We start from the raw sequence: 25,524 nt of genomic DNA on the forward strand, positions 1-25,524 counted from the left end.
ACACTTTGGTCATATACAGTTTGGGCTTTCTACAGTAATCCACAAATGTGTGACACTGGAACTGAGGAGCAGAGCACAAATACATAACTCACCTTTGTGGCACATCTTACGTATGTATGTGTAAGTATTATATGACACTGTTATGTGGAATTTAGTATTTCAAGCTGAGATGTGCTAATTGTAAAGTAAGGTCAGGTGCTCTGCCTTTTCTGTAGCAATTTCTGGTTTTGAGGATTTGCTTTTCTAATGTGACAATTTTATGTATTCTTAGCGGAGTTTGTAGTTTTAGATGCTGGAATAATTTTCTGATACAAGTTAAATTTAGCATGTCTTTTTTTTTTCAAATGTGTTTTATCGCATCAAAGTCATCAAGGACAAAGCAGCAATAAGATACTTTTCCTCTCTTCTCCAAATTAATCATATAGCTTGGTAGTGAAAACTTACTTCATTATGGGAAACCAAAATTCAAATTTATCTTCTACCTGACTTGGCAAAGAGACCTGGACTTGTATCGCTGATTTCTCAAATCGAGGAGTTCTAGAATTTGCATGTATATGGATGATGGGTTGTTCTGAAGTCAGTCACATGCAGGCTTTCCTGCTGAAACTGTTCTGTTTGTGTAATGATGGGGCTGTGCGCTGGGGCAAGCGAGGTAGTGAGCAGACATGATACCAGGCTGAGTAGAAAAGCTCCCAAAAGCAAAGGTTAAGTATTTTGAATTTAGAGTGGTTTGATTTTGGGTTTTGTGGTGTTTTTTGGTTGGTTGGCTCATTGATCGTTAGTGGGTTTGTGTTTGTTTGGTTTTTGTTGTTGTTGGTTGGTTGTTCTTTTTAATTGAGGGACATTAGCCTATGTGCATACAGGTACAAGGAGGAAATTCAACAGTATGTGAATGAATTGTCTGCTACTAACAACTGACTTTAAAAATAGAGCATGCAAGGAAATGACTAGATGAACCGTGTCTAGGCTTTTGAGATTAGCTATGATGTGCAGTAGTTTTATCATTATCGAAGTAGCTGCTGTGCAGGCAGCCTTGCATATTTCCTATTTTGCTTGCTGGAAAGAGTTGTGAATAAACAAGTATTTGCTATTTCTGTGGCAAGACAGGTTATTTAAAGGGGAAAGGAAATGCTTCCAGTTCGTGTTGATGGTGATTTTTCTCCTGTGCTGTCCTCACAACAGCCTCTGATAGTTGTTAGAGCTTGCACATAGCACTACATACCTATGAAATGAAATTTAGGATTTATATTTTTTTAAGGATTGAAGAGGAGGCTTAATTTTACTGTTGCTAAGTAAGAATGGTTTGTATTAATTTAGAACTGATTACGTTCTGACTAGCTCTGTGATAGGATAAAGGCTGAAGTGATCATCAAAATTTTTATTTTAAATGGAAACAATTCTTATTTCAGTGCATTTGTTTTGGTTTCGGTTTTTTTTCTTGTGTGTGTGTGTGTGTGTGTGTGTGTGTGTGTGTGTGTGTGTTCATAGAATTCCCATCTTTTTCTAATTACTTTTGGATATTGTACAATACACCCATGCACAAAATTACTTCCAGGGGAATAGACCAAGGTATGTCTGTGCAACTAAAAAATAGCTAGTTGTATCAGTGTTAGCTTAGAATACTTCAAACATGCATCACTTAATACAGAAAACTTTTTTCTGTTCAAAACATTTTCCTTTACTGTTTTTGTGTGGCTGTAAAGCTCTTTCCTGTTCACACTGGCTGAGTTATTTCTCCTTTCTTCTTGTTACAAATGGAGAACATGTATTTTTTTTGTGCAGCAGAACAAAGCATCGCAGTTAGTACGTACCATTGCCTTGGACCTACTCAGAGGAAAGCAATGCAGGCGTTGGGAAAGGAGGAAAAAGGAAGGAAGCAAGGGACAGAAACTAGACTTACTTTAAGCAGAACTAACACAATTGCAACAAATTTAGATTTACAGAACATTTTTAAATTGACAAAAAAAAAATCAGTAATGAATTAACAGCAACATGCTTTAGGGGCAGAAAGAGTCTCCTGTGCAAGAATACTGAAGCAGGTATGTGCAGTTTTACTTATCTGCCACATGATGGTATTATCTGCTTTGGCCAGAGGACAATATTGGAATGAAGTGATGCTAAAAGGGATTCCATTAAATATGCAGGTGGACTGATAAAGCAATGTACTGCAATACATGAGAATTACAATACTGTGTTCATCTGAATCTGAGTGGTTTTAAGCAGTGAGTGCTAGTACAAGTAAGTGAAGAACTTGACATGAAAATAACTAAATGTCATTGTTCTAGATAAACCAGGGCAAGAATAACAAATTCGGGGCTTAGTCCTCATTAGATTAGTGTTTTGAGCAAGAAGTTAATTTTCCATTCAGCAATAACTTGGAGCTGCATTCAGAACTAAATAATTATGCATTTACGTCCTTCCATACCTGTTAGAAGGAAATAAGGCAAGAAAAGGGAAAATGGAAATAAAGGTTTTAACGAGGTGCACTTCCCTGGCTGAAGGACTGTCAGCAGCCAACAGAATAAGGAAAAACCCACACCAATAAGAAGCCAGAAGCTATGCTGTGTCAGAGACCTGAGATAGGCTTAAGTGGCATGCAAGTTGGAGAGGGGCTGAGAGTTAGAACTGAAATTGCTTTTATTACATATAGTGCATTTTATACCAGTTTTCAGCTTCAGGCTTATCCATAGTCTCAACAGTATAAAGAATGAAGCTCTGAAGTCCCTCTCAAACTGTCAAGTCAAACTGTCAAATGAAATGTAGACAACAGCATGAACCTGAAATCCATTTTCTGACTTCTCTCATTTTTATTTTTATGTTACCACTTTTCCTACATTTAAACCTTGGGCCTAGTTAATACACATAAATGTGTTTGCAAAAGCGCGTATGTATGCAGAAACATTATTTAAGTTTACCTACTTTCAGATGATTAAAACAATTAGTTGTTAAGGTAAGTGGGCTGGACTTGGAGAGTACTAACGGGAGGGTGGGGATCACTGCTATGTTACTATCATAGAAGAAAAATAAAAGCTTCTAGTAACTGAAGATTCTCTTTGTGTGCAGTGTCCATCCTTGCATTGGACAAGAATGGACCACACCAAGAACAGGACTGCAGATCAATCTCTACTGCAGTTGCATAGTCAATTCCAAGTGCAATTCTGAGCACTGATAACAGCAAACTCAATTTCTGCTGCCATGATTCACACATCTGGCTTCTGGAATTACTGTTTAAGTAAGTTCAGCCATGGGTCATCAGGGTTCCTTTGTGACTTCCCCATTAGGGAACATAAAAAACATAGCAGGGCTTAGATTGGGACAAAAATAATGTGATAAACATTCTATACTACAAAAAAAATTCTGAAATGGGGTCTGGTTTCCTGACCAGCATAGTGTGCAACAACAGTACATTCAAGATCAAGCAATACTTGGTTGGGTGGATGGGAAGAGCCTACTTAACTAACTAGGTGGTCAGTAAGATAAAAAAATTACAGTTTTTATAATGAAAGAATTAAAATCATTAATAAGCTTCAATTGAACATACAACTACTTAGTGTTTACATGTTTCTGTTTGAAAGCTTGTTTTTATAGCTTAGCTAGCACACTGTGATAGACTTGGTTGCTCTGAAGCGATGATGAGACAATCCACACTATACACAAATAAAGACTAGAATTAGAGACTATTCTAGCTTTGCTTTTGCTATTCTTGCATGACACATGCTCATAGAGCACTGTTATGAAAATATGCAAAGTATAATGTCAAAGTATAAAAATGTTCACTCTCTTACCATGATGACAGAAACCCCAGCAGATGTGTTATTTTGCTTGGGCAGAGTGTTATTAAAGTGCTGCTTCAGTTTACCTGTTACTTCAGCTTGCATATTATTCTCCTGGGAAGCATCATCCTGTATATGAATAAACACAATATCCAAGTTAGGGAAAAAACAATGAATGTAACTGAGAAAAAGGTAAGTAAGTTTTCTATTATCCTGAGGTACTTCCTGCTTTTAACCGCGAGTTGAGTGTTCAGACAGGCAGCCCAAATGTGAATACCCTCTGCTACATGTTCAAATGGGTTAAGAGGAATTACAGAAAAAAGGATCAGCAACCACTGTTTTATGTATGGACTTCTATGTCTTAAATTGCCATGTGATGCTGTATACTTCCAGTCCATTGATTTGTCTCACAATTATAAGCCACAAGTTTGATTCAAACATGTTAAAATAACATGCTTGAAATCATGCTAAAAATAAAAAAAATTAAAAAAATTAATTTGGCGTTCTTTTAAATTAGCATTTTAAACAATCCAACATGTCCTAAGTGTGGAAACATTACGTAGTACTGTAAATACATTTGAGAGGAGCTGTTATGCATAGACACACTCGTTATAGTTGCCTTCTCTCATTTCAGGTAACTCCAGAGATCATATTCAGTCCCTCTTTCAAAATGTGTATGGAAATAAACATTGACTGTGTACATGTAAAACTACTATTTATTATTAGTGAACTGATTTTAAATCAATAAGCAAAGGACTGTGGTGTTCCCCATTACTACTGTCCAAAAAGTTGAAGGACCTGTCAGCCATCAACTTAGTGCCTGTGTTAAATTATGTTTTATTTTCTGATTTTATTTCTCTTGTGAAGCTTGAAGTGCTTAAAAAAACCCAGGAAATTGTGCTTTAAGTAGCACTGCAGCAAGTAAGATGTCAACATGTACAACAGTCCTTCTGCACGCACATTTTGGAGCTGACCATTTTCTACGCTGAATGTGAAATAACAAAAGGAAGATGCCCAAGTCATACATTTGCCTGTCGTGTTATCTTTAAGCACCTTCTAATCTCAGTCAAGAAGTGATACCCTTTGCTCTGTTCTGCTGCTGAAAAGTATTCACTCTTGCTCTTCTATGTGGAAACGGGACTAGTGGTTCAACAAACGGAAATGGGCATAGTAGAAGTATATTGCTACTTACAAAAACTACACTTTAAGGGTTAGATTTACAGATTTAATATCAAATGAGAGCCAAGTAAAATGTAATTTACTCACTGACACCCAGGGATGGCTTAGGATCTGTGCTGCTGTATATCGGGCTTCAGTATTCACATGTAGCATCAGGCTAATTAACTCCTGTACATATAAAAAAAAAAAAAGAAAAGAAGAGAAGAGTTTGAGGAGAGTGGTGAAGGACATTACAATGGAAAATATTTTTGCACCAAGTTCTTCTCAGTGCAGTTTTATAACTACCTGGGTGAAAAAAGCCCAGCTTATGCTGACACCAGAACCAGTGATACCAGTGTGACTTTCGTGGAACTAAAGTTTTGCCCTTCAGGTTTAAAGAGTATGCTAGACAGCTGTATGTATGTTTCACTGAGTGTTTTGAAACCAGATGAAAGGAAATGTTCAAAAAATCAGCTATAATGATCCAGTTCGTTTTCTATATGTTCATGCAGAGGACCAGAATGAAAAGAAACCTGGGACAGATGAGAACCCCTGTGGGCAGTGTACATTCCCATAGTAACAGTAGAGTAACAGTACATAAAGAGCACAAATCAGAGGCAAGAAACTGCATCTGCAATTCAAGAAACTGCTGAAATTATTGGAAAACTATTATCTCTGTTGCTCCAGAATAAAAAAAGACATTTAACTCATTTCACCAGGAAAGGTTCACCTGGTATAGGACGAAGCAGACAGAAAAAGAAAAATGCTTAATTCTACTAAGTATGTGTTTAATCCCCAGAAGATTTAGTATTGTGGTGTTCATAGTCTTTTACAGGCACTAGAGCAGATGTCTTTAGCTTTATCAAATACTTCTGTGACTATGCTGCCTACAGATACAATAAACCCTTAAGAGCTCATTGATGCAAAGCAGTCAGTAAAATACAATTAAAAACCCCCAAATTCCAAACCAACTTTTTTCGGTTGTTTATTCATTCAGGTTTCTTCTTATGCAACTAGCAAGTCGTTTTACTGGTGTAATTCCTGATTCTACAAGCCTATCAAGACAAATATGTTGCCCTCCTAAATGAACAAATTAATGTACTTGGAGCCAACTTCCCCCTCAAATACCCTTTTATAGCCTCCAAATTGTCAGCCTTCACATTCTCATCAAGACCATTTCAAGGGAATTGTTCATAACTCCAGTTTCGGGAAATAGTTTCTTCAAGCAGGACGTAACATACCTGAGAGGTTCACAACCAGCCGAGTTATTTAGTCTGTGTAAGTCTGAAGTGAAAGGGGTCACCTTTAGTACCAAGACTGAGGACCCTGCTTGTTCATAATGCAAGTCTGGAAGAGTATAGGATGACTGGAGCTGGGGAACGTTGGCAAATGGATAAACAGCCATTGGGAAATACGGAAAAAAAATGCAATTCCTCATTGCCTGCATAAGAAATAATCTCCACTTGCGAATTAGAGGCCTCAGATATCATTCAAAGCACATCACTGAATTAACTTGAGAAGTGGGGCTTAGAATTTGGAACCTTTATCGTCCAGACTCAACTATTTTAAAGATGAATGGCAATAATAACACAAGAACTACTAACAGTGGCAAATCAAGCTGGATGCAACTCTTGAAAAGTTCTAATAAATGATGTCAATTGCATTCAGTCCACATACCAGTAATTTTTCTTTTCGAAAAGAGTTAGTTAAAAGAGGGAAAATTCAGAGAGACACACACTTTACAGCTGAAGTGCTGAACCTACTATAAAAATCCATCATTAAGTAAACTGAATAGTCTGTGATGTTCGCACTGTTAAGCTAACTGACTAAAAAAGCACAGCAGCTGGAAGAGTGGGCAAGAGTCTCTTCTGAATTTCCTATTTTGCCTTTCCAAGAGAGCGCAGTCTCTCCAGTGGCTTGCAAGAAACACTATTTCAGGTTGGAAAATGTATCAGTACCTTTGCTGAATCAGTGATGTTATCCCAGTAGGGAGAAGGAAATTCCAGCTTCCCAACAAGTATCTGATCAAAAAGGTCTTCCTGAAGGTTGTTTTCACTGTAAAACAGCAGTAATGAAAAAGATCAGGAGAAAAGAGTCAGTTTGTCACATGAGTTTTTAACTTGATTTGGGGATGGAACAGAAATGATGATGTTATATCAACTATAATACTATAAAAAATAATATATATGCATATCTATAATACTATAAATGTGCAAACCCCCAACTCTATTCAAAGCAATTACCATTTGTTTATATAATACATCTTTCAAAACATTTTCAAACATGAACTAACCACATGGAAAACCCAGATACCTAAACTAAACGATATTTTTTCCATGGACAATTGCTTATATTGTATTCTTTGCAAAATATTCAGTCTGGTGATTTTAATTAAAAACTAAGTAAGTGTTTTGCTGTAAAGATGGAAAAACAGACTGCATGAATAACTTACACGTTAAGAGGAGAATTCACTATTAAAACCTGCTATTGCTTCTCATTCCTTGACAAAAAAAAAATGCTGAGGCACAAAGCATGCCCAGTTTGATTTTTAGTAGAACTCATACATACTGTGACATTGAGTAAGACAGATCATGTTTGCAAACCCCATCAATCGTATGACACACATTAAAAAAAGGATTAACAAGGTTCAAAGTGCAACATAAGCACATTCTTCCCCTCAACTCAATGTACCATTAACCTTCACTCTCAACACTACAAACCAGTAAAGCTGTTGTGTCCAAATAGAAACACTAGAGGGCAAAGCATACACGTTCATTGAACTGGGATATACCTGGCAGACAAAAGGAATAGAAACTGTGCTATCACACCACCATATTACTACACACAGAGGTAAACCAGTTGCTCCCTTAGAAAAAGAGATAAGCAAAATGGATCCCCAAAAAAACTGACAACTAGGACAAGTGAAAACAATTTTTTAAAAGGGAACAAAAAGGTAAATGAAATGTGTCTTGCTCAGGAAGAACTTGGTCCTTTACTATTTTTCCCTTTGACATACAGGGATGCTTACCTGCGAAAAGGCGGAAATCCACATAACAGTATGTATGTGATCACACCTGCAGCCCAAATATCCACCTTTAAGCCATAACTGAGAAAAAAAGACTGTGTTACTTGTGGTGGATTAAAAAACCAAAACATTCCAGTCAAACAATCAATTAGATTTACATGCATATATATTGTGAGTCTGTTCTAAGTTACTTGCTGATGATATGGAAAAGTATTTTGTACCTAAGCATCATTTTACTCAGTGTCATTCGTAGTCTTTAAGAAACTGTGATAATATCACTTTTTTTTTTTTTTTCATAAGCCTCAAGGCTCTCCAGGATCTTGTGAATATACTCAGATTCAATTCACTATCAAGGTTTCTCAATCCAGAATTCCTAATGACAAAAGACAAGGATGTGCTTTTTCGTCCCCATATTGGAGTAGCTATCTCTAACATTACCATGTGTTGCTAAGCAACAAGCAAGATACCAATTCTCCAGTCTCTTACATGAGTGAGTAGCACAAGGAAAAAGAACTGCACCTTTCTTTTAAAGCACAGAAATTGAAACACTAGAGGTCAAAAAGAGGTCTTTTTTTTCTGTAGAGTAAATTCAGTCTGTCAAAATCTAAAACACGCAGATGAAGTGCCCTTTGACATTTGAGCTCACTGCAGCTCTGAAATATTTCTCAAAATAACAAATGCACTGCACAATGCTTGAAACAATACAACGACCCTCCCTCCATTAGGAAGACCAAATTCACAATTGTCACAGCTAAGACAAGATTCAGCTAGGATGGAATGGAGGTATATAAAAGGAAAGTTGACATGACCATTTTACACAATTATTTTGTATTTATGTAACTACCCATTAAATACAGAAAAATTGGGTTGTTTAGTTAAACCAACAGCTACCAAATAAATAGCATGTGTCACCCAAACAAGGTCACTTGAATCAATATGATCTAATTAGACCTGCTCTGAGCACACGCTCAGACTTGGTGACCTCTGAAATCCCTCCCAATATAAATTATTCTGTTTCTTGCACGAACACTATATTTTGCTGGCCAGTTTTTCCCCAAGCAGCTGCCGTGGCTGGTACAGTGGGAACAAAAACCAGTAAAATCTGGTTCACCAGTGCTGGTCCTAGGGAGACGGTAAGGTGGCAAAGGTGAGTCCTGGGAGCAGGGTGAGCGAAGAAAGTGGCCTCTTGAGGAACCGAATTATGCCTGTTTTCTCACAGGTGGCTTAGTTACAAAAAAATTGAGGACGATCCTATTAGAGCATTCTAGCTCTTCCAACAATTAAGAGTTACTTGGCAAAAATAACTGGTTACAAGACAGATATCTTAATCATGCTCACCCTGTCTCTGCAATGATTTCTGGAGCCACATACGTGGGTGTACCACAGACAGTATATAAAGGTCCTTCAACCACAGTCGCCAGTCCAAAGTCTCCTAGCTTCAAAGACTTGGTTCCATCGGGATATTCACATACCTAGAATCAGCAAAATTAAAACAGAATGAGGAAGAGAACATCTGCATTTTTAAAAATCCTTTAATTTGTTTGGAAAATCATCATCATCATGGTGAGAAGGTAGGAAAAAAAGTAACTAACTTCCACAGCCTTGTTGGGAAAGAAAACAAAAATGGTATGGTTGCTGATTGCCAGAGTGCAGCTGGAGCTAGTGTTCAGTGGAGCTGTCTGCCAGCAATGGAGGTCGGACCATGATAGAGCCTTAAGCAGCTAGAGGCATAGAAAAAAAGCCAATGCTAGAATGCTGAGAAGTTCTAAATATATTAAATAAAAAATATAACACTATACTTCCAATTGTTTAGGACCTAAAGTTTAAAATGGGAGTAAGCAGCTACAATCAGATTTATTTAACGTCTCTCACTATGGTATTTCCTAGGCAAGTGAGTTCCCTACATTCAGTACAGGAGTGAGAAAGCTGACTGAGAAGTGTTAACCAAAAGCCCCATAAAGAATCTAGCACATGTTAACCTGAGTCATTTCGTTGACGAAAGAAGTTCAACTTTAATAGAAACAAGAATGTTAAACAACAGTCATAGCAAGAGTAAATCAAACCAGACCAACAGCAAAAGGAAACATCCCAAATTAATCTTTGTTTTGTTCTTGAAGTAAAATGTTTATGTGAACATGATTTCAACAGGATCTAGTTTCTAGAATACAGGCCTGCAGAATCTCCAAAATGGCTGAATTTATTTGGTGTCCTCAAACAACTGAATATCACTAGGGCAGCAATAGCTTTCTTCCTTCGTTCACCTGTGTAATTAATATAATTAATGGAAACACTTGTTATCCTTGATACACCACCATCATACTACTATTACTCTTAAAGTTTGTATTTTCGAATGCATGACAAGTAAAGATAATGTAATTCAGACAGCTGGATGACCCTGTGCAAAAGAACTAACTACCTGCAATAATAGGCAGCAATTTATAGGAATTATTTGCATTTACATTCAATACCAGTATGTTATCTTAACATGCTGCCATTGCCAATCACAGTGAACAAGATTTGCATCTGTTGAGTAATCTCTTTAGGCTTTCTAGGCAGGAAGGACATTTGTGCCTATTTATAACTGATTCGATCACTAATGGGAGCTTAAAATTGCTTTGGATTGGCTGTGTTCAAAGATGCACTGATAATAAGAGAGACTTCCACCTTCATTTTCTTTCTCTTAAGTGCCATGTTGCTGTGACTACCTTTTCTGGGAGAAGCACCCCCTCTTTTGTTACACATTCTAATTTATATGAAGGCTTATTTAAATTGCTAAACACTGTCAGTGGAATTAGTTGGGAGATAATTGACTATTAATTGGAAAATATATTCAGCTTATAACCCTATCCTCGTAACAATTCAAAATCTGGTCTTGGGTAATCCATGACTCCTACTCTAGATGCAACCTCATGAAACAGGACTGACAAACACGGCAGAAGAAACGCCTAACAAGTGCTGATAAATGCTGCTGCCATTCCCCATGACAGTGGCTAAAACAGGGGAGGTTATGGCCCTGGTTGCTCAGCGCATGACACATAATATCTAACACCCAACACATAATATGTAAGCATAACCTCTGTGTAAAAGCAAGATAGTGCCCTGTTCCCATTCTGTGCACTGTAATCTGAGCAGTTCCCAAAACAGAATTCATGGTAATTCTTGTCAACACAGTTATTTTATGTCTCTGCTGAAAACAAAAGTAGTCAGTCCCCTAGGAGAAAATAAATGTATGGTACAGATTTAATTCATGGCTAGAATACTGGTAAATCATCCGAAAGATCTTCCTGCTATGACAGTGAAAGGAAAAGCAAAAAAAATTGCATGAGATAACCATAAGATCATTCAAAGAAATGGCACACAACCCACCTTTGCTCCCGCTTGCAAACTGTAATAAATAATTCATCGATACAGCTTTAAAACTCATTGTTTTGTGAGGCAATACTCCAAATGGCAGCCAATCAAAATGTAAATAAAGATAGGTCTAAGGACAGGTTTGAGCATAGCTCATTTGGGTTATGGTGATTGCTATCTCATGGCAGAAGATTTATTTCATGCATACTTATTCTAAATTAGTATTCCTGCTGTTCTCTGCTCAGCTCCTTGACATTTATATACAAGCATTTGCATTAATGAGAGCAAAGGAAGAGAAAATATTAGAAAAATAAATGGGACATACCAGGAGATTTTCTGGCTTGATGTCTCTGTGCACAATGTTGAGACCATGGAGGTATTTGAGTGCGCTGGCCAGATTGTAGACCATTGCACTCCCATCTCGCTCTGTATATTTTGTAGAGGAAGTGATAGCATCGAATAGATCTCCTCCCTAAAGTAAAAGATAATATAATATTTCACTACAGCAAAAATAATTAAGATGATGATATATCATAAAAAAGCTGTGTAGAATTTTTCTTTACAATAGGCATACTCAGATGCCTGTTAAACAGTAAAAAAAAATCATTTTGTGGAAAGATGACCTTGTCACCAAGATACCAGACTGGGACTTGGGCCATTTACATTCAATTCTCAGCTGTACTCAGGCTTCTGGTGCCATGAGTGTGGGCAAATCACAGCTCTTCTCGGCCTTGATTTCATTTTATTAATCTTCCTACCCTTGGTTTCTCATTTATTTTATGTCAAGGTATAGGAATACAGTTTCCCTTTTCTTCATTTTATCAGTAAAATATCAATACAATACACAGCAAAAACCAATCCTTATTTTGAATAAAGCCTAAGGTAATATACATTAGCCCAATAATAAAAAGTCTAATGTAACAAATACTCAGCAGTTGTAATGAAGCACAAATTGGAATTTCTGTAGATATTGCAGAAATATAAAATAAATATAACTGAATAAGACAAACATAACCATGATACCTCAAAGTGCAGGACCTACGGGTGATTTCTGAATGTGCCAGTTGTGCATTCTCTGATTATGGATTCCCTGTTCCTCTTGGAATATATAACTACATGTAAGTGAGCTACTGATGCAGCATTTCCCGCCATGGCAACCAAATTTACGTGGGTGTCTCTATGACGGTTACCCTGGATACATCTGTAGGAGTGATCTGTCTGGACTGTGGGTGGCATTCCGAGCATTTCAATACACGTGCAAGAGAAGCAGCAATTCAGAAAATGCAAGCCAAGATGGCGGTGTATTAAAATATTAAAAAAAAAACCCAACAAACTCTCTTAAAACCTAAAAAGCCTCTAATATATAAAAATAACTTCTAGAAAGAAAGAGAAATGGGTAGGCTACAGAAATTATGAATTCAACAGCTACAGACTTTCTAGAGGTGACTCTTGAATCTAACAGTGTTTCAGACAGAAATAAAAAGTGATCCTATATATTATTTGTATTTGACAACACAAAGGATTAAAAAAAAAAAAAAAAAGGCAAAAAAAAAAGCCTCCTTAGTCTTACCTTGACCAGTTCCATCACCAGGTAGAGTTCTGTTGGGGTGTCCATTTCCTCTATAAGCATTATGATATTTGGATGCTTCACTCGACGCAGAATAGACACTTCATTTTCAATCAGGTGTTCCTGTTCAGAAAAGAGGATGAAAGTTCATCTGAACAGACATGAAACTGCCAATTCACTTTTCCTTTGATCCACTGAAAACTGATAACTTGATCAGTGAACACGCTTTTTGCTGTTTAATTTATGTAGTGGAGGGCTACTGTCAGATACTGGATTTCAACTTGTATTTTATCCTAAGTATACATCATTGAACAAATTTAATTTAAAATGCCATATTTCAGACATACAACCAATGGGATAGCTCTAAAAAAAAAAAAAATAAAAAAAAAAAAAGCCCCGAGAACATGATAGCAATTCAGGAACTGCAGATTATATTCTTATGTGGGTATTATGAGGTGAAATTAAGTTCAGACACCCCCCTCCACCCCGAGCTGGATCACTGTAACCTTTGTCAACAGTTAACATGTTCTTGATCCTCTCCAGAACTTCACCTCTAATTCAGTGTAGGTTACTCAAGGACAGATTACCCGGGATTATTTTCAAGGACTTTTTTTTATTTTTTAAATTGTGGATTATATACAGGAAAAATATTATACCTGCTTTAGTTTTGGATTTCAGTTCGTTTTATATGTATGTTCAGATTCACAATCTGCTCAGTTCAGTCATTGTGGCTCCTACAATTTAACAGCACACAGATTGAGTTTAATTTCCCCTTCCCTATCCTTCTGAAGAAGTATTGGGTTTCAAGAACAAGTTAGTTTCAGAATGTTTGGTTTCTAGAACATCTTAGCACTGACTTAACACTGGAGAGTGAAGAAAATCACATGCCCCCTTTCGAGGGAAGAATAATTTGCATTTTCCTCTGTAAAAATTGGAATACAGGTATTGTATTTAGGTTCACTGCAAATTAACTCCAGTTTCCTTACACTTTGGCAGACAGCAAATCATCTCACTGGACTGAGAACTTATTCATGATTATTGCATTGATCTGTAGCATGCACTTCATGCAATTGTGAGCAGAGCACCTGAAGGAGGTGTGATCCACTGTGCATAGGCAGTGACTGACGATCTTACTTCACCTTCTATTTCCAGGGTTTTTTACAGATGCATTGTGTTTTTAGCAAAGCTTTATGTGGCTATGTAACTCAGAAACCACATGCCATGTGTGCATCTCATTTTGTGAGAGTATGGTGCGGCATATATGGGTTATATAGTTACACCTTTGAAACTCAGTTTGAAAGAGCATCAATTGTCATTCTGAACAAACATATGTCTGCTCCAAGCAAACGTGCTCTGGAGAAAAAACAAACAAACAAACATGAAGCAATTTTGTTAATGCTGAATCTCATCAACAGACAAAAGTGAACAGCCACAGCATACTAGGCCTTATGGATGAAAGTCTGTAAATTCAAAACCAGCATTAAGAGTCCAAGCAAAAACTAGCATCTTACAGCTTTTTCTACCTAAAGAACATACAGTAAATTTATTATATCTGTTAATTATGACTAAGGCAAAATAGCTTTACCTGGGTTTTTGTTTGTTTCACTTGACTAAATTATTGTCTTAAATAAAGCTCAGGCATAAACAATATTTACTTAAAATAAATAATCTATTTTAAAAAATACTCCAAAATGTAGCTGAGCTACTGTTTTAATACCTGTCCTCAAAATGCTGACTAGCATGTAGTTAGTTATTTTCAACCACCTCACCTTTTTTGCTATATTTTGTCATATTAAAAAAAAAAAAAAAATCTCAAACTTGTTAAACATTCTCCTGGCTAGTGCAATATAGATTTCAGTCTACATTCATAGAATTTAATTACAGAGAAATTATTGTATAAACAACATTTAAGCTGCCTGTTGAAAATACGTTAGTCAATTGCATTCCAGTTTTAGGAGATCTAAGATAAACTGCTATAGAGCAGTGAGGGATGTACAAGCCATGCATATTTGGGCCAGACCGGTGTTTTTAAGGCAGAACTTACGTTGGCACGTGAAAGGGAGTGAGGAAGGACTACGCCGTAGCAAAATTAAATTATTTTCTGTCGGAATTCTTACTGGACAATTCTACCACTGTCCTAACAGGTAGAAACATCTTCCTCACAACAGTCCTCTACTGGTACATACATATACAGCTCCTTTCAAAAGACAAGTATGCATCCATAGGACTGATTTTTTTTATTTGTCTGTTTTAAAGCACTGAGACAATAAATAGAAAATATGTCTAAATTCTGCTGTATGAAATGGATTTTCTGTCTCTGGACTATTCCAATTTATGACACCTAAGCAGCTGACTCAGACGAGTAATATAAAACCATCTCAAGTTGCAAGCTGTACACATCAACCAAAAGTTTTCTTTTGCAATGAAATGGCAACATTTTCATCTCAAAAAAGGCAATTCTAGCACTGTTTTTCTTGTGGTTATACATTTTTAAGATTCCTTTCTAAATGTTCCCTTAAATAAACCTAGAGAATATAAGATAATGTGATGGGGCATGGGAACACTCATCTCCTAGCACCTCATACACAATTTAAAATCTGCATAGATAAAACATTTCTGTTTTGAGGACCTCTACTTATAGCAAGTCATCGCAGCAGGTAATGCATTAGCGTGCAGTGCTATACAGCGCCTTACCACACAAAGAAAGTCATACAGACTTGCTACATCTTCCTACAAGGTCACATTCAGCATTTGGATCTCTGAAATACACTTCAGAGCAGTCACTCTGTGTAACTGGCAAAAAAGTACCTTTGAATTAAGATCCTGACTTGGTTGCAAAATTATCTCCAGAACCATTTCAGTGTGCTCATTTACATTAAAAAATAGGGTGTGTGCATCCAAAACATCCATTTTTTCAGTCATCCTTGAGAAAATGTCATATTTCCTACTCTTGAATAGGCTTTATTCCAGAATTTGATTGATAACTAATTCTCTGCCCTTAGTGTTCTTTGAGCTAACACTAAATTATGATCCATTTGATTCAGAAGTTCCTTATAAGCACTTTGTTTTTAAGATATTGCAAAGCAGTCAAAATAGAAATATTCTATTTGTTGTTACCTATTCCAACACTTAGTCTACATTGTTGGCTGTAGGTTGGGGTTTTTAATTCCTTTTTAAAAATCGCTGTACTTGGGAGGATGGTAAAGAGAGGTCTGGGACACTCTCAGATGTTGGATTTGATTATGTAACCTGCTGTTCTGCTGGAGAGACAATTTTGGACGTTTTGAGCATGACTTTAAAAAGTGAACTGAAAATTGAATTAAAAATAAAGGAACTCTTTTGTTAAGAGATCTTTGTTATACAGGATGGTGAAAATACATAAACATAAATAAATGCTTGTGAAAATTTCCTTTCAAATCCATGTTCTACATACAAAAGGAGCATTTACAGCCATACAAAGTTGAGGCAGAGAGGGATGGGAATTACATAAATACACACAAAGCTGCAAATTTCCTCTCTCATATTTTACAGATCAAAGTCTTTGTAATATATTTTGGCTATTTCTCTTCTGATTTCATTTGGGACACATATTAGCATTTTCTTTGTTAGTCCAAAAAATAGACAAAACATTGTTTGGTTTTTACTCTGTTATCTAGCAGACTAACACCACTTTTATTATCTGCTTCTTGGATAAATTGTCATCCTGCTAAACAGATACTCCGAAAATAGTCAGAAAACCCAAATACACCCACCATTTATGACTAACGAGCAGCTGCTAGTGGTGTTTATTGCTGTTTTTCTTATACATACAAATTGTTGTACACTACCTTTCCACAGCATTTAGCCTTGTCTATGATCTTCAGTGCAAACTCCTTTCCTGTGGATCTAACGAGAAAAAGACGAGAAGCATTAATTAGAAACTGGTCAATAAATTGTGGCATTATCTGTAAGAATATACAGCATCATAATGGAATGCCTTGACCCATGGAAGCTGCTGATGGAAAATTCACCGAGTGGACCTGATTTTGGTTATTTTCTCAGCACCATTTGCATCTGTTGTTTCCCTGACTACCACAACCTCGCTCACTTTGTGTATTAATTCCAAGCTCCACCTGCGATTGATTCATACTTCTGTGACATGGCACATCTCTCTGGCACTTCTTTGATCCAACATCCAAAATCTGTCTTGAGCCTTCCACTTAATTTTGTTCAACGGGAAGACTTTAATGATAAAAGCATACACATTTATGTGTAAGTGAGCGGAAGAAAGACTGATACCCCAATGGAAAAATTCAATAGGATTCAGCAGAGCTAAAACCCCATAGTTCATTAGAGACTCGTATAAAATCTTGCACAATTTATTAGGCATTAATTTTGACTTTTTGTATTTCATTCTTTATTTTTTTAACTATTCTGTGGAATTCTACAGCAGTCATCTAAAGTGCCATGTCATTTAAGAGGGTGGTTATATACCAAGTAAAAAAGGATGACCATTTTCAGTAAACACATTCCCAGAAAGGAACTCTAATTTGCCTTTTGTCCCTGTAAGGCATAAAAGTGTTCTCAATTTCTCCAGAAGGGGAGAAAATGAGAGAAAAAAGCAACACAAATGAATTGTCTTTTTAAAAATTATTTTTTTAGTATTACTTTCTCTAAACAAAGAAGACATTATTACTTATATTAATGACAAATTAAAAATCACAAGAAAATGCCATAAGACCCTGTTGGCTGCTATTTTGTGTTGTGCCAGCACCTACAGTCTCCAATATGCATCAGAAAATCACTAACATGTATAATAAAAAACACTGGAAGCAGTTACAAAAGCAAAAGTCAGGCATGTTTTTAAACTTCCTGGTTAATTTTTGCTATACTTTTTGCATTCGAGACAACTAAGTAAAATTAGTACCTTACAAAAAAAGAAACTGAATTAATGTCTCACATTCAGTTTAGCCATTATGGAAAAAAATACAGTAGAGCATCTCTGCTCTGAAAGTGCAGCTGTATCTGCAATGTTGTCATAGTTACAACCTGATCCAGGCTTTAGATAGAAGCGTTATCTAAATGGTATCTGTTAAACGCTATCCTTTTATATTATAGACCTGATGTAGCATCTATGAACACAGTGTGTAATTCCGGATCACAGTTTATGCATTATACTAAATTAAGTGCATTATCTGAAAGCCTGTAAACAACTAATCAGCAAAAACCACTTGTGAAACCTTCAGCATTTATGTTGTGTTGAAAGACGAGTTAACAGTCACAAAGCCAATTCATCAACCAGATTCAAATCCCTCCTGCAAATGTCCTTTATTATAGCATCTAAGAAAAAACTCTGAATATCAGCCACATAATTTGATTGCTGATACCACTGCCAGTCTTGTCTGACAGGTGCTGTATTCTTCTGTCTCACTGTCAGCGTCCATCTGTTGACTCATGTCTTTATATACAGACATATAGGCTCTCTTTACAAACGAGAGATAGTATAAAAGGATCCTGGCTCCACAACTAAAGCTTCTAAGAACAATGCTATTAGAAATGAAGCATAATAGGAATTAAAAGACAAGAATTTATAGCTGGCATTTCCTCACTCACTGTTATTACTAACAACTATTGCTGCATATTTATTTCAATTAGCATTCGTTTAATAATGTTTCACTAAATATGAAGAACGCGGATCACAGACAAAACTAGATTTTTAAGTTTAATTTTGTATTTTTTTTTAAATAATTGGAAGGTTGTTTTTCTAGTCTAGTCCCTTAATTCCAAAAAGCACAGATGACATTTTGAAACCCAAGTAACTTAGCAACCCTCTTCTCATTTTCAGTGACGTAAGTCATTGACTTAAGTCATTTCTAAAATGCACAGTTGATTTTCCCCAAAATAATAAATTATGGTATTTTGTGCCTTTAACCTGTTGCCTTTCATGAATGTTGTTCAGTCTATAGATAACAAAGGATGTGTGGCCAGTTTCAGGGTGCACAGGGAGACACTGTGAAGCATCATGCACTTAGTTTCATTCAAGCCGCTTCTTGCAAAATTAAAGGAACAGAAATTGTGTTACAAAACAACCTTGGCACAGTTCTTGTAACAGTCCTGCAGTGCTTAAAGCAGTACAGACATGATTACACACTGACGTAGTAATGGTTGTCAGGAACCAGAGCCTGTTGGTAGAAACTCTTCAAAAAGAAAACAAACAAACAAAAAACACGAAAACCCCCACAAAATCCAAACGACACAACCTTTGATTCTAGACGTTAACACTGTGAGAAGCATTATTTTAAACCCGCACACACAACAGGAACTTTTTGGAGCAGTAACTGTAGCATACTCAGATCACATCTAGCCTATTTTTCTCTTTATCAGCTCTATGTTCAGCTAGTATGTCTCTAGGAGCTGTCACTTCAGTCTTTTTCCTTACTCTGTAAACCTTGCATGCTTGTACATCACTTTCTCAAAAAGTATTGAAAATAACAATTTTCATTTGCTGCTGTAAACTAGAAGGGAGTATTAGACATTGTGTTACATACCACCTGTCAAAATTAGTAATGGAGATAAATATTCCAGATGATACAGTATCAACAAACAATTCTTTTGAGGAAAAAAAAAAAAACAAACCAGTAATGGCTGCAGAAAGTTATGGATTTTAAGAGTCATTCGCTTCTGTTTCAGTAGAGGAGGCCCCAGGTCCAGCCTCAATACCAACCTTTTTGGCTCATTTGGATGACAGCAAAAGTTTCTATCTGTGCATCTATGATCTGCTAAGACTGGAATTAGATGTTTCCATTCATAATTATCTTTCCGTTCATGTACAGAAAACCAACAAATGAGGATCAAATCATAGAAATTGTTTCTGTAACTCCTATGTTTGTTTACAGACATCTGCTGAACTTCCCAGTATTTGCATACAAGTTGAAGATTCCTCATAATATTTAAGAAGCTGGCATAACTCTCAGACTGATGAAGACAGCAGAAGGTGGTTCTAAAAAATACACTGAGAAAGCGACAGTCAAATCACCTGCTCTGTTTGCACTAGCAGCAAAGTGTGACACAAAGCTGCAGAGGAAGAGCAGGTCTCTAAAGGCATCTTGTCTACCCCATGGGAAGTCAGGTGCAAGAATATTGCAGAGTCTGGAATATCGAAGGGCTGATTTGCAAAGTGGCTACTCCCCGCACAACCTCACAGAAGTAAGCACAAGGGAGTCCACAGCACAGGCTAATTGCCACCAACCACATGCCTTCAACAATACTTTGCTCAGAGTAACACTGCAAAGCCGTGAAAAATCACACAGCAGTAGAGATATTATATCCACAGGGTTGCTGAGGCAGAAGGAGGCTCTCTGAAAGGCTGTTTAGATGCCACATACAATTTCCTGCCATCCATGACAGTCTGTTGCATGAGCGGGATTTCTTGAAGGTCTGTGGGCTTTCCTTAAGAGCCTCCACTAGAAGGTGATACCTCCTGTAGTTTTTGGGATAAAAAGCCATGTTTCTCTGCTGCTTTTGGAATAACACATAGGAATCTCTGTGTGTTTTGCTATGTCTAGTTCTCCTCAAGTGCAGACATATCTTTGCAACTGCTCTTTGCTTTCATCTCATCACATTTGCTATCCAATTACGCTAATATAAAGGGCTTTATCCAGTAAAATACATAGCAGTACTAAACAGTTTCTTGCTCACCGTTCTATGCACTCCTTTACAACAGCAAAATTGCCATCACCAATCACCTTCCCCACTTTGTACTTCTCAAGAATGGTAGATGACCCTGAGCACTTGTTTCCATTCACACCTGCAAAAAGCAAGGTCAATAATGCAAGTTGAAGAGAAGCGTCAGCAGAATGTAATATATTCCCTGTGGTTTCCACAGATACAGAACAGAAAGAGTCACAAATGCAAAACAAAACTTTAACTAAGCTGTTTTTTTCACAGCTTATTCCCTTATTTTTTATCTCAAACATAAGAAAGAGCAAGATAAGATTAATCAGAGTTGTTTGACCTCTTAACACGAAAATCAAATACTAGGTTTTTGCGTGGACATATTCTAAAAGTAATGAATGCAGTTGAAGTCCTTAGTCTAAATACTTACTGAACTCACAATACTTTTTTGAAGCATCTTTTGCATTCTCAAAGCAAAAATGCAGAAACGATTAATGCATGTAAAAGAACCAAAAGTTTTATCTGCTGAATTCCTTCAAGTTCCCTTAGTTGCTGCTGAAACATCCAAAATGCAAATAAGTTTGATTGCTGCTTATTTCAGTATTTTTAAAATTAAATGTAAGTATTTTTAAATTAAAAACTTGACTCTAAAATGAAATTTTAAAAATAATTTTAAAACCCCATTGCTTTAAAGAGATAAGGAATGAAAAGTTAAGTTTAGCTAAGGTCAGCTGGTATGCCAAGTGCTTCTGCCTGAAGCGCAGTGTGCTGTTTTGAGGAAGGTTCCACTTTTAATCCAGAGACAAACAGATGATACTGGTGATACTCTGCAGGTCACATTCAAAATCACTCAAATTTTTAATAGTGACCATTGGAGAGCAGGGTCCACTAATAAAAAGAACAATATTTATTTCCTAGCTTTACTGACTTGGTGCAGAAAATGTGATATTTTTTCAATAATAAAATTGTTGATAAGGTATCAAACAGAACAAAAAAATATTTGCAGCCATCAGAAACTATCGAAGAGTGCTAAACCAGCTGTCACCTACAATAAAATTTTTGCAAGGCTTGCTAGCAATTATTGGTGTCCTACCTTCAGGGCTCTGGCAATGAAGTGATTCAGGTACACCATTCACATTGGAAGAAGGTCCACCATGTGGAGGGATCTAAGGAAGTAAATAAGAATTTATTATTTCTGATGGTAATCACAAGGAGTCAGACAAAAAACAGCAAAGTTAAAAAAAACCACTAAAAACAAACACAACCACCCTAAAACACCTATTTAGAGTCAGCTTACTTTTCCATTCCCATCTTAATTTCATTTTTGCTTTCTCACAGTTCATTATCATTATATCATTGTCACTTGCACCAATTTAAGATCCAGCCCTGATATTCCTATTTAGATAAGTAGTTGAACAGATTTCAGTAAACCTATTAACACCAAATTCCCTCCAGCTGCACCAAATCCCATCTAAACACCACAAAACCAGTGCACGTGGACACAGCGTTCCCTCATTCTATGCAACAAGATCATTATAATACAACCTGTGTACAGCTTCTTGTAAGCCAGAAACAGCCATCTATGGACAACTATTGAGTGGTCAATGCAGCCAGCACGTGCTCTCCTGGTATAGTCTAACACATCTCTTCATAGCTGTTCAGTTTCCCTAACTGAACTCAAAATATGTTCTTTTCAGATTAGCACTGAAGCATGCTAGGCAGGTAATGTAGAAATGCTTGCATGGCCCTGCTAGTTTTCATTTAAAGAACAGAATTTTGGCATAGGTGGCTGTGAAAATATATGATTGTCACATTTGCTTGATAATTTAGTAGTCTTTTTTTTTTTTTTGTGGATGTGAAGATTTATGACATATACAAGAATTTCACATTAGATGTCTGATATGTACCCAGACATAGGTAAAATTTTAGTAACTGTGACACTGTATAAGAATGATTTTGAAGGATGAAGGTTGAAGAAAACTACTTTTGCTGCACCAACGACTTAATTGGTACTCAACCTGAATCTTCACAATTCTACTTAAAATCATCCTGTCATACTGCCCAGGGAAGTACGCAACAATTTTTATTTTAAAAAAGAGGTGGAGGCATAGGAATCCATGCCATCAATAGTAAAATGTACTGGATGTGTTTATGCACCACTGTTTTATAAGCTCTCCCATTACAGTTAAGTATGGGGATGCTCCATGAAATTAAAGTATACTTTATAGCACTTCCCCTTTCTCAACGTAACATTTCCTGCTGTTCTGTGAAGTTCCATATCTTGTTTTCTTCATGGGCTATTATAGTAATTCTTATCACTCACCACATAAAGGATTAAAATGCTTCTCTGCCTTAAGCTCAGTGTCTGTTGAAATGCTCTGCATGACACCAGGAACGCAAATGCAGCATTTTCCATTTCAGCTGACATTGTCTGGTTACACTGCTGAATATTTTAAATCATTAACACTATTGTCAATGAAAGAACTGAACTAACAGATAGGGACATTGTCTAAAGGCTCATGAAATGCTAATGAATGCTTAAGTTTCTAGTGGCAGCTGAGTTGCCAGGTCAGCTAAAGGTACAGTAACCAGAAGCTATACAACGTAATTTTGCAGAGCCTCTAAAACAATGATGTTTGCTAGCATTTGGCATAGAAGTGCCATCAAACAGCAACCTGTCATCACCTACTCTGCTTCTTGCTAATAACTTAAATTATGATAATGCTGCTGTCCTTCTGAGCCACCTATTTATTTAATAAAGACCAGGAACAAGGACATTTAGGTTAAATGATATTTGTGCAAAATCATGACTCTCATAACCAGTCAGTCACATTTTCTTCAAGCTTGACAAGAGATAACAGATCACTGCGAAGTATTAGTTATCAGCCAAATATATTAGTAATCTGCTCTGGGTTTTCAGTGAGTGACAATACATGGGAATATCTAGCCCACATTTCCAAATTCCATCATCCTTGTAATCAGGTCAGAGCATGACTGGGCATATCCCTGCTTACCACAGTATTTATTTACAAGAAGGAAGCAAACAGCACCAAGAAAAAAAGCCAAAAGGAGTAGGAAAGGGAAAAATCTAATGCTGCTGTTATGGCTGAGGCACTGGATCAGAACCTGAACTAGTGGGTTTCGCCTTACCTCTGCCACTAACTGACCTCATGACTTGAGGCTAAACTCACTCTACAACAGAGACCCTGTGTAATTCGAGTGCTGTGGGTCTGTGTCTCAGTTCCTCGGCAACAAAACCAGTCTAGTCTTTCCCTGCTGTGTCAGAGCATACTAGAACTCTTAAGATGTCTGTGAGGTGCTTGTCTAGCCAGAAAAGGTGAGAAGAAGGTAGGAATTGACAATAAGTGACACAGAATTAAGTTATTTTATTATAAATTTTCTAATCATTAAACTACCCAGTGCCATGTTATCTTTAGAATATCTTGGTATCCCAACATCTGCAGGTATTTTGAAGCTGAAATAAAGATTTTACATATGCAAATAGATTGACTGGTTCATGAGGCATTCCTGAAGTAGCCAGGAGAAAAGGATGCATGTCGCTTTGATACCTCACTAGTGAATATGGATGGCATCTACAATCACATGCAGATTAGGTTTTGCAATAATTCCTCCTCCTGTATTCTGGTCTATACAGCACTAGTGATCTCTTCCAATACTGTTCACCTTACACGTGATAAATTCAGAGTGTACAGGCCTTAAATCTTCTCTCTCAGATACATATACAAGTCTTGGAAAACTCAGACCTGAGACAGACTTTAATATTTTATTTTTAAAAGCTCACAGAGCAATTCAGAGCAGCGATGGCTATCCAGCCCTTCGAATAAACCCGTCACCTCAGGATGTGGATGCTACTGGCTAAGAACATCTTACGCTGACAGTCACTCCTGTTGCATTTAAACATTACACAATACAGAATATAATAATTATTTCTTTTACTTCCCTCCAGCTGTCTCTCCACAGGTAATTTTTGTTTCAACAGCACATCCAGAGCCACATGCAAAATGCAACATAGTTGTTAGAGATACTGAGAAAATCTCAGTGAATACACAGTTCTCAAAATTGGTTGCATTAACTAAAGATACTGTAAAAAGTTACGAAAGTTAGTGGGTGAAAAAAACCTGCCTGTTTTGTTCAAATGAACTATTTTCTGCAGAATAACAATTTATCCAGATTCACAAAGATATCTAAACACATTTATCTATATTTTATATTATTTTATCCAGACTGACTGTGACTTAAATAATCTGGTTTGTCAAGATGACACGTGGTTTTGTGAGAAACACATTAGATCTCTTATACCTATAAGCTTAACACACCTACTTTAGCACCCAATGTGCTTATTGCACCTCAACATGTTAACTAAGCAACAGGTATTTAGCATTATTCCTTTCATCCCTACTAATATCCAACTCATTAAAAACTCTATTTTATACTTTGCACTGTAGGATTTTTTTAAACTACCTGAAGTATCCAGTGTATAATGTGCCAGCTCCATCCTGACAGATAACATGTGCATCAGGTTTTCTACTTTTAAGTTAATGATAGAAACAAAAACAAAGTAAAAAAAAAAAAAGCAAACACATAAAAGCCTTTAAACCATCACAGAGCCCATGAGCATGGACTGAAATGGGTACGCAAAATGTAAGGTGATGTGTAAGCAGCAGGGATGGACTGGCCCAAGATTCCCTTAAAATCTGGATCAGTGTGTAAGTCAGTGATTTGGGAGTGAAAAAGCAGCAATCTGACAGTCGTTTTAATCATGCTACCAGAATGCTACCATATACCTGGAAAAATGAAAATATAGCACTTGTATTTAAAATAGAAATGTGGGAGGACATGAGAAAGTAATCCCAGATAACTACACGTCTGGTGGGATTTTATTTTTTGTCTTGTGAGAGCGAGAGGAAGGCTCTACAGATATAAACCAGTATTCTATTGAAGTGGATGTGTGCCTTAGCTGTCAAACCTTTGCAGCC

General features: G+C 36.7%; 1 protein-coding gene across 5 annotated transcripts in view; it reads right to left on the reverse strand.

Moving 5' to 3' along the window:
• Positions 1-25,524, reverse strand: part of DCLK2 (doublecortin like kinase 2) — an 84,655-nt gene that overhangs the window by 2,287 nt on the left and 56,844 nt on the right. For 2 of the 5 annotated variants that reach the window (XR_010651277.2, XR_010651276.2), the window contains 11 exons: positions 21,621-21,693; positions 20,552-20,660; positions 16,702-16,759; positions 12,878-12,997; positions 11,633-11,779; positions 9,295-9,428; positions 7,960-8,037; positions 6,890-6,986; positions 5,040-5,120; positions 3,786-3,902; positions 2,663-2,745 (listed from right to left, as the gene is read on the reverse strand). Coding sequence is in view for 3 of the 5 variants with exons in the window: in XM_065836472.2 (XP_065692544.1) it covers positions 1,825-1,890; positions 3,786-3,902; positions 5,040-5,120; positions 6,890-6,986; positions 7,960-8,037; positions 9,295-9,428; positions 11,633-11,779; positions 12,878-12,997; positions 16,702-16,759; positions 20,552-20,660; positions 21,621-21,693 (1,080 nt within the window). In the remaining 2 variants the exon portion in view is untranslated. Of the gene's footprint in view, positions 1-1,811; positions 1,891-2,662; positions 2,746-3,785; positions 3,903-5,039; positions 5,121-6,889; positions 6,987-7,959; positions 8,038-9,294; positions 9,429-11,632; positions 11,780-12,877; positions 12,998-16,701; positions 16,760-20,551; positions 20,661-21,620; positions 21,694-25,524 lie in introns of all 5 variants that reach the window. The other 3 variants (XM_065836471.2, XM_065836470.2, XM_065836472.2) reach the window with 2 other exon arrangements.

Source organism: Patagioenas fasciata, chromosome 4 (genome assembly GCF_037038585.1).
Source record: "Patagioenas fasciata isolate bPatFas1 chromosome 4, bPatFas1.hap1, whole genome shotgun sequence".
Taxonomy (NCBI): domain Eukaryota; kingdom Metazoa; phylum Chordata; class Aves; order Columbiformes; family Columbidae; genus Patagioenas; species Patagioenas fasciata.